Source organism: Dicentrarchus labrax, unplaced genomic scaffold (assembly GCF_905237075.1).
Source record: "Dicentrarchus labrax unplaced genomic scaffold, dlabrax2021, whole genome shotgun sequence".
NCBI lineage: Eukaryota > Metazoa > Chordata > Actinopteri > Moronidae > Dicentrarchus > Dicentrarchus labrax.
The window spans coordinates 12,921,455-12,937,516 of record NW_026136708.1 but is presented as its reverse complement, the minus strand read 5'-3'; the positions used below and the strand labels follow the sequence as shown (position 1 = coordinate 12,937,516).

Sequence of the window (16,062 nt, the reverse complement as noted above, 5' to 3'; positions counted from 1 at the left end):
AAATATATATAGCTCACTCAATGCATTTTTTTTTTTTTTTAGATTTGCCGCAGTAGCATACGACGGTGGCCGCTAAGCGGAGTGCGACACTTGTTATAGTAAATGTGAGGCGGAGAAAATAGGAAAAAAAAAAAAAAAAAAGGCGGTTAATTTTCGACCCCACTGCGCCACCGTAGTGACGTATGAAGCAGCGGGCGCGTTCACCCGGTGCTGCTGATGTGAATGCTAAGCTAATACGAGCGGTTTTAATTTGAAATTGGCCGAGACTGTTTCAATGGAGAGTATAAACGCGAAGTACGTGTCCCAGAAAATCAGTAAGAGCAGGTGGCGACCTGTCTCGCACTCCTCTTTGCAGCAAGCAGACATCTTTGCGACTGGCTCGTGGGATAACGAGGTCGGCAAGTTGTTCGTGTTGTTAGTTGTGATACATGAGGTCGCCAAACTCCATAGAAAAATCTGAGTTTTATGTGATTTTTTTAACAATTTGCGCACTTAGGTGTTTTGTAATTGTCATGAGACGACTTAAGACATGTTTTGAATCGTAGGGTGTCATTTCGGCTTTAAACCAGTTCATGAAGAAACTTCACATTTCCTGTAGGGATTGTCAGGGTGACATAAATCTATAATTTAAGGTATAAAGTCTGGCTATGTCTGCCAAATAGAGAGAGCCTAATGGTTGGAGATTATGACAACTGGTTGAAACTCACTGTCAGCTAGATCCTATTCTGATTGTCTCTTTTTCTTCTTAGATTTGAAGTCTATTATTTTATAATATTCTTGTTTTGTAATTCTTTATTGTACTTTTTCCACTACATTCCCCTATGTTGCTGTGTCTGATTTGAATTTCTCCTACGGGGGATCAATAAAGGAACATCTTATCTTACCTATTAAAATAACCCAATATGTGTCTGTCACAGGACAACAAGATTTCCTTTTGGTCCATTGGGAGTCATGGCAGTTCTGGCGTGGAAGATGGATTTGAAGGAGACCCACAGCTTTTATGTGAACACAAGCATGACGGAGATGTTCTGGACCTTCAAGTAAGACAATCGTGGGAGTCCAAGCTAATGTATCAGCCTATATAAGTTGTACTAAAGTAAAGAATATTAATATAAAAAACCAGAAGGAATGTGACTGATAGTGAACTTTATGACATTGAGAGGGAAATTGTATTTAATATAGAAAACTTGATCTGTCTAATCTGATCTGTATTTGCGGTGAATCAGTGCCTCCCTAATTCAATTAAACTTTGAAGAGGTCTTTTTAAGTATAAATAATAAAGTTCCTGTTATTTAATTTGTTGCAGGAAACAACTTGAATTCACAATACTTTACATTAGTGTAAATCAAGAGTGAAAGATCATGCAAATGGATGATGCATCACACTTCACTATTAATGTCACATCTTTATTGATTCAAGACGGGCTATAATTTGCTAATTTCACATCTTGTTTTGTCTTTGTTTTGTTTTGTTTCATAGTTTTTGGACCAAGACAGAATTGTCACAGCGTCATCAACTGGAGCAGTCACCATCTTCCGTCACCACCAGAACAGTCAGGTATACACTGGCCGAGTTAGGTCTTTTAGATACACGAGTTTCACATTCAGTGAGCTCATCCAGATCCAGTCTTTCTATGAAGACATCCATAATGAGCCTAAAACACGGGGACAGCCATTCACCAATGAAAATATGTTTGAATTATAAACACTGTTAATGATATTTAGGAAAAGAGCGTCTTTTAAATCCTTGTTCAAGACGAGAATGTGTTGTCACAGACATGGATAAATCTGTGAACTTTGATTAGAGAAACTTTTGACCTGATTATAGCTACAAGGTACACTCACCTAGCTGAGGCCAATTGCCCAAAGTGAAAGACTTAAGGTATGTTATTATTGACTTTATAAACCCTCATTTACCCTTATATAACAAGAAAATTTGGCTAAATTCACATCAACAGACTGGCAGTGCAGATCAGGGGAGTGAATGTTGAACAACCTGTTTAACTGTATATATAACCCTGATGGCTTACCTGGTAGGGCTCTCACCCCGTGTGCCACGGCTGAGTCCTTCTGCAGCAGCCATGGGAGCAACTCTGACCTGTGGCCCTTTGCTGCTCCACTTCAGCTGTCACTATCCATTGAAGGCAATAAAAGCCGCAAAAATTAAAAAATATATATATTACATACTTCATTCATTCTCTGTCTCCAATGCAGACGATATCAGTTTCTCAGCAGTGGGCCAGAGCACATCGTTACCCTAGTGACAACGCTCCCTGTACTGGTGTTGTGTGCAGCAGTCCTGAGATTGTCACAGTTGGTGAAGATGGCCGGATCATCGTCTTCAGAGCTGACCAGGAGGGAGTGATTCGAGTCATAGGTGAGATTAAGATTAAGATGTTTTAGCCAGAAACACCATGTCAGATTAAAACACACGCAGAAGAGAATAATGTCACTAACGTGTTTTTATTTTTTATTATTGGACTGTTTAACCATTGCCAGATAATGCGGACAGCAGCACAATTCACGCTGTGACTTACCTGAGGACAACAGAGATTTTGACTGTGAACTCAATCGGCCAACTCAAGCTGTGGGATTTAAGACAACAAAGCAACTCACCATCCCAGATTCTCTCCCTGTAAGATCTCCTCAGTTCTAACTAAATTATTACATTTGTAAATGTTTACTTTTTCTCTGCTGCTCTTTTCTTAGTGGATTTTGCAGTTTGGCTGATTTTGATTGGAAGCAAATGAAAGAATAGTAATAATTTTTGTTCCTTTCAGGTCAGGAGATAGAGTCCCTCTGCACTGTGTGGACAGACATCCGAATCAACAGCACATTGTGGCCACAGGAGGGCAGGACGGCATGCTCTGTGTCTGGGATGTGAGACAAGGCAGCACACCCTTCTCACTCATGGAGGCGCACTCTGCTGAAAGTAAGGCTTTACTGTGGGCAGAGCATTTTACTTTACCAGAGTTAACTCTACAAGTACATTTTGAAGAGGTCATATATGGGAAAATGTATATTTCTCCTTTTGCAATTGCTTTTGCTTTGTTTATTATAAGTTCCTCTTTGTTTTGTTTTCTGTACAGTGTGGGAAGTCCACTTCCACCCAACCAACCCAGATCATCTGTTCACATGCTCGGAGGATGGCTCGCTGCTGCACTGGGAGACCTCCTCACAGTCAGACATACCCTCCTTCTTACAAGGCAAGTCAAATTATTCTGTTTGCTATTCAGTTTAGCCAGCAGTTAAAGCCATTTGTGCCATAATCCAGATGATATAAGGACAGGTTTTAACAGAGTTCACCAGCTTTGTCATGTAAGCAGGGCTGCACCATATGCTAAAGAAAATCATATTACCTTTTAGATATGATTCACGATTAGGGGGAATGATTAAAGACAAATACAATACAAATATTTTGAGTGTTTTTGAGATAAAAAAGGATTTTGTTTTAATTCTTGGTGGAATGTAACTAAGTACATTTACTGAAGTACTCAGTACAATTTCATGTCAACAGTGACCTCTGGCCTCCTAAAACCTAAACCTGTCCCCAGATATTATCAGTAAATATCCACAAGTTGACAATTACCAACAGCACAATCATATGATATAAACTGCAGCTTCTATATTAATCATAGGATATGATTAATAGAATAATAATTCATTTATTAGTCATACAACCTGTGCCTTCTATCTTTTGGTTGTCATAGTGACCACAGCACTGAGTCAGCTAGCGTGATGCACATTACCAAAAGCTACAAAGCCGGCTTAGCAACATGCTAAGAAAACTACTACCCCAACATAATAATAGTCTAGGAACCATAATAGTCTTGTAAAATATTAATAGATGTTTTATTGTTGTTTTCCAGGTGGCAGGAACAGCAGCATGACATCTCGCAGTGCAATGGCCCCGGCTGGAGGGAACCAGTCCCTCATCAACGCGTGGCTCAGTGGAGACTCTAGTAAAGGCCGTCTGGAGACGACTCACATGCTTCCTAGCCAGACGCTGTCCGTCAACAGTTTGGATGTACTCGGACAATGTCTTGTCTGTGGGACTGACGGAGAGGCTATTTTTGTCAACAGACAGGTCCCAGTTTAAGAGAGTTGTCAGTGTACAGGACAAGGTGTGGATGGAGATCTGTTTATTTGCTGTCTATTTCAGTCACAACACAGGTTTTATTGTCTCCTTTGACCACACAGGGTGCCATAAATACTTTATGTTCAAATGTATGTTTGTGAGATTTTGGCTTTACTTGTGTATTTCTCTGTCATATAATGTTGCATACACACTATATTTGTGCATTTCTATTGCAGTTGTGATGGATCATGATGGATTAAGGGTTTGTTTGTTTTTTAGATCATTCCAAGCAGAGTGTTTCAACTAAACAGTACTTTTGTATGGATGTAATTTAAAACAGTTTTTGAAATAAAATAGAAATAAAAAGCCTTGACACAAATGTTTTATTTAAAAAAAGAAATCCAAAGTCGATCGTGAATATCATAGCTGCAGTCACTGTATATCTTTCCCCCACTAACCTGTCAAATACTGTGTACTCACATATAGTAAAACTAACCACTAACTTAATTAAAATTTTATTTTTACCAGTTGAGACCAGGGGTGTTTAGGAACAACAGGTGATTACATGTTTCAGAGGTGAAGTGAATAATTATAGACAAAGGTACAATTAAAAAAAAAAGCGTCATCCGGGTAATTTAAGTAAAGTTTACAAACTTCAATTAATAGTTTCCCCAGTAGTACTTCCGGTATTTCTTTTCAAATGAAATTCACTGGATAAAAAAATAATACACCATATCTCATAATTACGAGGTCAGATAAAGAAAAAGGAAACGTCTGTAAATCCTCTCTCATCCTCCTAACGACTTGAGATGTCTGCACAGTGTTGACATACTAATATTAATACCTTCCTCATTTTTAAAAAAACATCAGTGTTTCCTAGTGTCTCAAACCGAGAAAGGTAGTAATAGCAGATTAACTGCGATAGCGCCATCACTGCCACTGAGAGGATTTACAGACGTTTCCTTTTTCTTTATCTGATCTCGTAATATGGTGTCAATTGTTTTTTTATTCCAGTGAATGCAATGCACTTCCGTAATTCCGGATTTGTTTGGTTTTAATTTAACTGATTTCTCATAGTTGCATGTGTTTGGTATGGCGGCTGATTACCGTGTTTTATAATATGACCTGTCGTTTCATTCTAACAAATAATCCGCTTTATCCGCTGTCTCATTCATTTCTTAGTTGATCAATGACCATTTCCCCTGGCAAATAAAGTAATTCAATAAAATAAAAAAGAGTATGCAGTTGTAAAACTAGTATTAGCCGTTTTATTAATATAATTTAAATTGTTATAACTGGTGAAAATGTTCAAATTTGAGAAAACTTGGATTAAATTGTTTCTCCCATGGAGTTACTTTCCTCCTCTTATTGTGAAATCGACAAGAACCGGAAGTGTGGTGCGTTAGTTGCGTGTGTAGCTTGTTGCTGTTGTACTTGTCATTCAGACATCCCAGGAATTCAACACGACTAGGAACAAGCCAGCTCGGCACAGCAAGGACATTTTTACGTTAAAACCACGTCCCTGTCGCCGAGAACGGTAAAAGGAAATATCGTCTGTTTTCAAAATAAGAAAAGTGTCGAGGAAAGCGGCAGCAACAGACGCTGGTAAGTTGTCAGACGCGGCTAACGGCTGGCTAACGGCTGGCTAACGGCTGGCTAACGGCTGGCTAACTGTCGAGCTAACGGCTAATTCGCAACCTGTTGTTGAATTAGCTGCTAGCAGCAAATGGACGCCTTTAGCTCGCAGGCCGCGGAGGAGCTGCTGCGCCGTTTGATTGTATGCAAAGTGAGAGTCCGATAACTGCGGGTTGCAGCTCACGGGTCGCTGCGTGTTGGAGACATATTAGGCGAATAAGTTTAGCTTTTAATTTTACAACACTTAACGCAAGAGAAGTCGCGTTAAAGTAGCGATCTATTAGCCCGAGGTGCTAACGACGCTAGTAAGTGGACTGCTTTTTGTTTTATGAAGGAATAGTTCTTAATCTCCACCTTAAAGCTTTGAACAACCAGTTTAAATGACGGTGAAATCGTAAAGCACTGAATAAAACCTTTTTTCAGCTATAGGGAATATTAATTTACTTATAATAATCTTCATATTGCTGATGTTTATCTGTCAGCATCTGCTAATTAGAGCTTTCTTCATCTCATTTGCCCAACCTGTTAGGTAACATGACATATCCTCTGCCTGCTTATCTCACACAGGTTTTGTACATTTCTGTCAGCAGCATGCAGATGTGAGGGCAGACACCAGAGACCCCTGCGACCCTTTACTGCAACCCTGGACTGAGTGACATCCTCTTCATTCCCCTTTGTCATCATACATGCTCTTACATGAAGAGAGGGGAGAAACCCGAAGGATACAGACAGATGAGACCCAAAACTTTCCCCACCAGTAACTACAGTGGCAACAGCCAACAAATGCTGCAGGAAATACGGAATAGCCTGCGCAACCTGTCCAAACCCTCTGACCCGCCTAAAGTGGACATTGGTGGAGCAGGAAAAATGCTTTTAGAGGACCCAAGGCAACAGGGTCGCTGCAGCAACCCCAAAAACCCCCACCATAAGGCCTTACAGGAGATCCGTAAATCCCTGATGCCTTTTGCCAATGGGCCCAGCACTTCAGGCCCCGAGGTGAACAAGCACATGTCTGTGGAAGTCCCGTTTGCTGGGTTTGAGGAGGTGAGATGATTGTTTTTGTCACCAAGACAGGTTGTTGTGGAGGAATTTCATCTGAAACATAACTCTGTAAGAGAGAATAATCACTTGGTGCGCTTTGTTTACGAGAGAATTATTCCGAAAATGAAAAGTATGAAAAGTGGAATGACGTGTTTGTACAGGTGACAATGCAAAAGCAGTTTCTTTGTTGGAAGTTGCCACTTGTTTTGAGCCAGTGACTGCAATCCAGGTATGAAGTGGCAAAGTATGCAGTGTAGTAATTTTAAATTGCAACCCGTAACTAACATTTAAACTGTTGGGGAAAGAAATTTAACCATCAATCGATTAGCTGGATGACAGAAAATGAACTGTGTATTATAAGATATTGTAATAATTGGATAACCATTTTAAGCAAAATCTCCAAACATTTTCCGGCTCCACCATCTCCAGGATTTACTGCCTTTCTCTGTTTTACATAATTATAAACAGAATACCTTTTGGGTTTTGGACTTTTCAACAAAATAAGACATTCAAACATGTCACTTTGGGATCTGGGAAATTGTCATGGACATTTTTAACTGTGTTCTGACATTTTATAGACTAAACAATTAATTGAGTAATCAAGAAAATTATCTACAGATGAATTAATAATAAAGAATTGTTTGTTGCACCCTTTTGCCCATTCAGATGACTTTTGAAGACTGTGAGAAACCTAAATTAAATAACTTTGTTTTGTTTTTTGCATTTAAAGCAGAGCAACAGTCGCAGTATGGGGGCAGTTATAGACTACATGGGTAAGGTGAGCTACCAGGAGTTGATGAGGGAACAGATGGCTGTTGCCAACCCCAACACTACAGGTCTGAAAGCCCCAGGTACGTAACTGTCCACTGGGACTAAATGCTGGGTTTCCTCTTTTATTTTTCATCCAGGCGTGTTCATTCAATCTTGATATTGTTTGCAGGATTTGGGACATTTGCTTAAAGAAACGACAATACATGCTAACAAAAAGAGAATGAGTCATTGCATCACGTAATGGAACAAGTTGTCTGGATATTTTAGTTTTTCATTCATTCTGAGTAATAGTACATTGAATTGTATTACAGTTTGTTGACCACCATTGTTAGTATTAACAACTGTTCTGCACCTTTTTGTTAATAAAATACAAAAGACAAAATATAATATAAAGAAGTCGGGTGTATCATACAATAAGACATGTTATACAGCTTTGGTTTTTATAGTTTTATCTATCATTCCTATTGGATTTAATCATATTGAACATACAGAGTTAGAGAGCGCACTGTTCCTATGTGAACATGCACACGTGTAGAGTTTACACAGTGTAATAACTGTTCGGATGTGAAAAAAACTAATTTACACCTGTTTATTTTCATTTCATTGTATTGTTTATTTTTATCTTTGTTTGTATTTTGTGTATCTATAGGAGCTCCTCATATCCCGCAGGCTGTGCTGAGGAGGCCAAGCTGGAAAGGTTCTAAGGAATCTTTAGCTCCTCGACACGGTCCTCTGATGGTGGATGGAATGATGTACCGCTCAGACAGCCCCGGACCACCTCCTGCCTTCCCACAGGGTCACCCTGCTAACAGCCAGAGAGTCAACCCTCCACTGCCGCCACAGGTGCGCAGTGTCACACCTCCACCAAACCGCGGTGCCATGCCTCCTGCACCGTCCTGGGACAGCAACCCATCAACCAAGCGTTACTCTGGCAACATGGATTACCTTGTGCCTCGCATCTCTCCAGTACCCCAGGGGCCCTGGCCTGATGGGTACCAAGCTGCACCACCCCAGAATCAGCGTGGGATCAGCCCAGTGCCTATGGGCCACCAACCCATCATAATGCAAAACTCTGGGGGGAATAAGTTCACCTTCCCCTCCATCTGGTCTCAGAGTGGCTCCCCTCAGTCAGACTACATGGCGGGGGGCAGTAGACAGCCTCCTCCCCCATACCCGGTCAACCAGAGCAGCCGGCACAGTCCCACTGACCAGCAGATGCAGACAGGAGGACCTGCGTCATCTCCTTCTTACGTCAACGGAGGAAACATCCCTCAGTCCATGATGGTTCCCAACCGGAATAGTCACAACCTTGACATGTACAACATAGGTCCTCCTCAGTCCTGGTCCCAGGCTCCTCTGGCCTCCAACCAGCCCCAGTCTTCCTCTGGAAACAGCAGCAATCAGGACCTGTCCCCGTCATGGCAGCACAACATTCCAGTTCGCTCTAATTCCTTCAACAACCACCAGCTGAACGGCAGACCGGCCCACCCAGCCAGCTCCCAGCCCTCTGCCACCACAGTCACTGCCATTACCCAGGCTCCCGTCCTGCAGCCAGTCAACAGCATGCGTGTCCAGAAACCTGAGTTACACACCGCTGTCGCTCCCACACACCCTCCATGGATGCAGCAGGCTCCACCACCTCCAGCTGCACCTGCTTATCAAGAACCCTCAGCCCCTGTACCTCAGATCCCTGTCATAGCAGAAGTTCCCAGCTACCAGGGCCCCCCTCCGCCTTATCCTAAGCATCTCCTCCAGCAGCAGGCCGCACCCTGCCCTCCTGCCTACGATCCAGGGGCCAATAAGCTCGGCACGGGCAGAGAGGAGCCTGCTGAAGAGGAGAGCAGTGGCGGTGACAGTTCCCGAGACAAGACGACAGAAACACCCGAAAGCACCGCGGCGACAGAGAAAGAGAAGAAGCAAATCACAACATCGCCTGTTCCTGTCCGCCGGAACAAGAGAGACGAAGAGCGGCGAGGGGAGTCAGGAAGAGTCGCTCTGTACTCCCCCCAGGCCTTCAAGTTCTTCATGGAGCAACACGTGGAGAACATTCTAAAGAACCATCAGATGAGGATTCGGAGGAGGAAGCAGCTGGAAAGTGAGATGCAAAGGGTGAGAACAACATTCACACAAGTTATAGACAAACCTATTTCACTTTTTAAAGAAATTCCTGTCACTCTCTAAACTTTTCTCTCTACTATCTATCATCGCTGTATTATCTGCCTCTGAGATTATGTCTTTTTCATGCTATTTCATTTTTTTTTCTTAGCTGTTCTTTCTCTTCCTTTCTCTCCTTGCTGTCACTAACAGCTGATCTAAAAAGGTAAAGGTATCTCTGCTGTCATGATACACAAAATAGTCCACACACATCAGTTGTTTAAGTAAGCTTGTGTTGAATCTGTAGTATTTTAAATGTACTTCATGCAGCATGTTGTGGCTGAAGGGAATGCATGTCACTCCAGGACCACCTCACTGATTACGTCACTGCTCGAGCATTTGTGTTTTGGACTAAAGTGATGATAACACAATAAAGTCTGTTTGTAGATTTGTTTATAGATCATTTTAAATTCATTTTGCACTGGTTTCCTTCAGTGTCTTCAGTTGATTCCCTTGAATGCCAGTTTATATTTAACCAGGACTACATGTGTGGTTTTTTGGAGCCATTTTAAAATTATGTGGGGCCATTAAATCACTTTTGACTCTGTTCTGTGCTTAGGTGGGTTTGTCTTCAGAAGCTCAGGAGCAGATGCGTATGATGCTCTGCCAGAAAGAGTCCAACTACATCCGCCTGAAGCGGGCCAAGATGGATAAATCCATGTTCAAACGCATCAAGACCCTCGGCATCGGAGCCTTCGGTGAGGTGTGCTTGGCCAGAAAGGAAGACACAGGAGCGCTGTACGCCATGAAAACGCTCCGTAAGAAGGACGTGCTGCTAAGAAACCAAGTGGCCCACGTCAAGGCTGAGAGGGACATCCTGGCTGAGGCCGACAATGAGTGGGTGGTGCGTCTCTACTACTCTTTCCAAGACAAGGACAACCTGTACTTTGTCATGGAGTACATCCCTGGAGGGGACATGATGAGCCTTCTCATCCGGCTCGGCATCTTCAAAGAAGAGCTGGCCCAGTTCTACATTGCGGAGCTCACCTGTGCTGTGGAGAGCGTCCACAAGATGGGTTTCATCCACCGAGACATCAAGCCTGATAACATCCTGATAGACCGAGACGGACACATAAAGCTGACCGACTTCGGCCTTTGCACCGGCTTCCGCTGGACACATGACTCCAAGTATTACCAGAGTGGTGGGTCTAATTTTTTTTAATAACAAACAGTCAAACTCGCTCCCTAATCTACAATACATATTCAAATAAAGCCTGTATTAAATAGCTTTCAACATTCATTATTTCCATTAGGTCAAACAAATGGCTGCTATTAACGACCATTTCCATTATTAATTAATTTAGTTATTTTCCTTATTAATGGTTAGGTGTATTAATTGTCAATGGTAAAAAAAAACGAAAAACCGCCCATTTCCCAGAGTGACGTCTTCAAATTACTAAATTTGACAGTTGAATTTGGGTGAATTTGCTTTAAAAAATCCAATTACATTGAGCTAATCGACTATCAGATTAACTAATGTTTTCAGCACTAACAGTATAATAGTCTTAACAGTGTTTAACACAATATCAAGAATGTTTTAAGTTTTAAGGTTTGTACTAAATTGATGAGGCCACCTTCAAAAAGATTGATCAGGTAGTTTACAAGTAATTTAATGTAGTCAACTTTGTTGCTGTTATAAAGTTGATAGCAGAACACAAACAGAATATATTTCTCTGCCACTGAATTTTCTGTATGTAAATAATAAGTATTTGACTGTTATTGTTCAGTCAAATACCTGGCTTTGACCAGACAGTAAGTCATATATGCTGCGGATGTTTTTTATATACATTTTAAATGTACCTGCACCTGCTATTTTCATTCATAAAACCACAGCTGATCAGAACAAAGTAATGAGCTTTACTGTGCGGTCTCTTTCCAGGTGACCATGTGAGGCAGGACAGCATGGACTTTAGTAAGGAATGGGAAGACCCAGCCAACTGCCGCTGTACGGACCGTCTGAAGCCTCTGGAGAGGAGGAAGGCCCGGCAGCACCAGCGCTGTTTGGCACATTCACTGGTGGGGACGCCCAACTACATAGCCCCAGAAGTACTGCTCCGAACAGGTACAGTGGACCACAACTAGAGTATATATTTCACTAAAATGTGCTTTTTTAATCAGTAGCATTGATAGTAAAAGTCTACAGAAGAGCAGTCTTAGTATTATTTACATTATCAGTTAATGAATGTTGAGTCAGAAAGTTGTGAAAACATTTACTGATCCAACTCTTCTCTCCTGATACCAAACGTCAACTAAAGGTATCTTCCGATCTTGTGTACCAATCCGATCCCATTTCACTCTATTTCCAAATGTGGAATTACACTGGAAACCTTTTTATGTATAATAATGTAAGGCCATGGATTTCTGTATTCAAATAAACTGTATTTAATGTGGAGGCTGCTACCAGGGGTCTGTAATTGCATTTTGAACTGAAACCTGAACAAGAAACCGAGCACTAAAAGCTAACACACTTCTTGAATATACAAAAACTGACTGTAAACTTTCCAGAGTTGTTGTTGCAGTGTTATTGATGTCTCTAATCTTCTCCAGGTTACACCCAGCTCTGTGATTGGTGGAGCGTTGGTGTGATCTTGTATGAAATGGTTGTTGGGCAGCCTCCTTTCTTAGCGACCACACCCCTGGAGACACAGCTGAAGGTATGTGAAGCACCTGCAGTGAAATGTTTTGCCTCTGCAGAGCTCATTGTTTGTTAATGTTTTCTCTTCTGTTGAAACCAGGTGATAAACTGGAAGAGCATGCTGCACATTCCCCCGCAAGCCAAGCTCAGCCCCGAGGCGTCAGATCTCATAGTGAAATTGTGCCGCGGCCCTGAAGACCGCCTCGGCAAGAACGGAGCGGACGAAATAAAAGCTCATCCTTTCTTCAAGACCATCGACTTCTCGAGCGACCAGCGGCAGCAGGTGGCGCCCTACATCCCCACCATCGCCCACTCCACGGACACCTCCAACTTCGACCCCGTGGACCCAGATAAACTGTGGAGCAGCGACAGCGACGGCAAGGACAACCTCAACGACACACTCAACTGCTGGTTCCGCAACGGCAAACACCCCGAGCACGCCTTTTACGAGTTCACCTTCCGCCGCTTCTTCGACGACAACGGCCACCCGTACAGCTGCCCCAAACCCATCGAGTACGAGAGTTATAACGGGGACGAGGCGGACTCAGAGAACCCGACGCAGGAGGCGGCCAGTAGCTCAGCGAGTCAGGGCCGAGACCTGGTCTACGTGTAGCGTGAGGCCAGTTGAGCCGCTTGTACATAACGTGTGTGTGTGTGTGTGTGTGTGTGTGTGTGTGTGTGTGTGTGTGTGTGTGTGTGTGTGTGTGTGTGTGAAGGGGATTGCGACGGTACAGCATTTAAATCCTCGAACATAGGAACGTGTGTTTGTAGGAGCAGTCAGAACACTGCAGCACACAGTCACACTAACAGACTTTGATTTATGAACCAGATGTTCACACTACAAGTTACAGATGTTTTTTGGCATTCTGGGGAGAAAACACACTTATTCGCTTTCTTGACAGGAAGGTTGATGTGACTCTGGTTAGCTACAGCTAGCTCATCCATGTCCAAAGGTAACAACCTGCCTATTAGTACCTTTAATGCTCAGTAATTAACAAGTAATTGCTGGCTGCCTGGCAACCTCACGCTGATGATGACACACCTCAATCAAGAAATAGTCGAGATCATAGCGCCTCATTAATTATTGTACGGATACAACATGTTAATCAGTGAGCTTTAGAGGTGCTGGCAGCTGGATTTTGTTACCTACAGACCTGAGAGAGCAGTATCCTCGAACTCTCTGCAAGAAAGCAAATGAGATGTTAGTTTTTTTTTCTCAATGTGGAACTATTCCTTTAACGTTTGCTGCCTGAAAGAACAGAAAGCAGAAAACAAAATCAGGGTGCTCTCTTTGACGACTTATCGCAAACCCCCTTAAAGCCTTAACTTATTTAAGAAAATTGTAACTGGTGATGATAGTGTAGATGCTGTTTGAGTGTGGGAATTTTGTTGGAATTACATTTATTGGTAAAAAAAAAAAAAAATCCTCTTAATTTATATTTTAATGTCTGTTGCAATGGGGATTTAGTGACTCATAGAAATTTGCAGGGATAAATTGCTCTAATTATTCATTGCTGTGCCTTTTTTGTTTTCTTTCACCAAATATAAAGAGGGTTAATAATCAGACTGGCATTTTAAAATGAGAGTAGCAGTAGCTGATTGAACTACAGTAGGTTGTTTTATTTTTCTAATTTATATCTAAAATGTATTTATAAATTAAGTTGTATACAGTTGATGTAAATATTTTTCTCTTCCCTGTCAGCTGATTTATTTTTTTTCCTTTAGGGCAGGCCCTCGTCAGTGTCCCCTGCTGCCTTCTGTCAATATGTTGTGTGCTTTTCTGTCTCTCATACACCCAAAACACCTACGACACTAATCCACAGGACTCTGAATACAGTTCATTTTTTTTGTATAGCGTAAGACTTCATGCTCGTCTCTCAACCAAAGCACTAAATAGTTGGATTACCCAAGTTAATGATCACATGACCATGACATTTTGTGCCGTTCTCACACTATGAACCAGAAATGCCTCTGCTTTTAGGTACCTAACCACTTCATCCTATAGTACACTACATTGTGTCTAAGGATCTGGGAGAGGCTTGAAAGCTTAACACCCCAGTTCCTTAAGTGATTTTTCTTTCGTCTTTGAGAAACACTACAGCTGACTGTCATTTGTTGAGTGTTTCGTGCCTCTGTGCTGATTTTGAAGAACAACTATTGATGAACTCACGGTGGAGAGAACAGTTCTCCGTCACAGATCTTGCTGATTTTGTAACCCGCTGTACTTTCCTTTGTGTTTAGGAAAATATCTCTGAATGTAGTTATGGACTTAATGGTGACCACTGGCATCCTGCCTGGTTTTGTGTTTTCATTGTAAGTGAGAGAATTTTATTTTTGTGTACATTGTTGCTCTGGGAGGTTGGGTACAGGGAAGAGGGTGATAAATAAAGAATGTAAAGAACAAAATGTTTCACATGCACACCAACTGTGCTCCTTTTTATATCATCATCAGATAGAAAACTACTGGACTGGTGATTTAGATTAGAGCTGCAGCTAACAGTTATTTTCAGTATCAATTAATCGGCCGAAAAATGCCCACCGCAGTTCACTGAAGCCCAAGATGATCTTTAAATGTCTTTTTTTTGTTTGATCAAAATACAAATATATTCAGTTTAAGAGCAGAAAAGCAGAAAAAACTCAATTTAAATTTTTTTTAATAATACCTGTTTTCTGTAAAACTGTTTTGATTAATTGACAAGCTATTTAAGCCCTCAATTAGGCTTTTGTCAGGTAAAAGGTGAAGTAACATTAAATATCTATAATGCAGTGTTTCCATATTTTGGAGCTGAAACCTAAAAGTAGAACAAAACAAAGATAATTTAGAACATACCAGACTGTCCTGTCTCTGAATCATTAACATACCACTTATATAATAGAACATTTACAATAGTTAATAAAAGGCAGCATTACATTTCCTTAGTGTGTTTACTTGTACAGTTGAATTTAATCTGGTGGGTTTAATCATTGCAGTGAATATAAAGATTATTGGCAAAAATCTAAAATCATCTGTAATTGGTCCAGAAATGTTGATCAGTATGTTTAGAAGCTCTGGTATTAAATAAACTCGGATGCAGAGAGCCTTAGTTAACCTTTAAATATGTCCCATTTCCACTAGATATTTACAATATAGTATTTACACTTGTTCCATGTAAAAAGGCTGTTTAATAAAGGACTCTCTCTCTTGTACTGTAATTAGCTACTTAATTATATAATTCAAACATCTGCAGTAATAAAGTCTCCATACAGATAAAAGCTATTATAGAAATGAAATAAGTGGCCTATTGCATGTAGCTTTGACAGCACAGTTTAATCTTGTCAGTCAGATATAAATGAGTCTGGTGTGATGAGTTTAAAGTTGTCGCCACCAGAGGGCGCCAGACAACTGAGACCTATAATGGACACCTCCACACACTCTGGTGTCCCAGTGCCAAAGACCCTTTTAACAAATAATAAACAGACATTTTCCATTATTATCCCATTATCCACATATTTGTTTTTTCTTCTTCTCCAGCCTGAAGTAGATCCTTTATTTCAGTTGTGAAATGCAACAGCAGAACTTAAGCATCCAATACCACAATCAGACATGAAGGGATTTTAGTCTGCACGCACTTCTGGAGGAAAAAATTGGACTTTTTTTCAATTGTATAAGTACAGAAAAGTCTAGGTTTTATTTCCTGAGGCAGAATTTGTTGGACATGCAGCTGATTTTTACCTAAACAGCACAGCACAGTCCCTTTCTTGGGACTTTA

The 16,062-nt window shown here is 41.3% G+C and overlaps 2 protein-coding genes across 7 annotated transcripts; both read left to right on the top strand.

Annotated features, from left to right (window-relative positions):
* Positions 1-92: 92 nt before the first annotated feature.
* On the top strand, positions 93-4,456 carry nup43 (nucleoporin 43). The gene is made up of 8 exons (XM_051410073.1): positions 93-394; positions 918-1,040; positions 1,480-1,557; positions 2,214-2,376; positions 2,499-2,634; positions 2,780-2,931; positions 3,089-3,205; positions 3,869-4,456. The coding sequence occupies exons 1-8, from the start codon at positions 275-277 to the stop codon at positions 4,096-4,098; spliced, it is 1,119 nt and encodes a 372-aa protein (XP_051266033.1). The 5' UTR covers positions 93-274; the 3' UTR covers positions 4,099-4,456.
* A 1,031-nt stretch (positions 4,457-5,487) lies between these two features.
* Positions 5,488-14,719, top strand: lats1 (large tumor suppressor kinase 1). Of its 6 annotated transcripts, none has more exons than XM_051410030.1 (8): positions 5,488-5,682; positions 6,303-6,756; positions 7,484-7,604; positions 8,174-9,633; positions 10,238-10,820; positions 11,558-11,740; positions 12,226-12,332; positions 12,414-14,719. In XM_051410030.1, exons 2-8 carry the CDS (start codon positions 6,409-6,411, stop codon positions 12,924-12,926), a joined length of 3,315 nt encoding a protein of 1,104 aa, XP_051265990.1. In that variant the 5' UTR covers positions 5,488-5,682; positions 6,303-6,408; the 3' UTR covers positions 12,927-14,719. The 6 variants fall into 6 exon arrangements, with proteins under 6 accessions (XP_051265990.1, XP_051265991.1, XP_051265992.1 ...); XM_051410031.1 differs by having other exon boundaries at positions 6,300-6,756; XM_051410032.1 differs by having other exon boundaries at positions 6,280-6,756; positions 7,487-7,604.
* Positions 14,720-16,062: the final 1,343 nt, after the last annotated feature.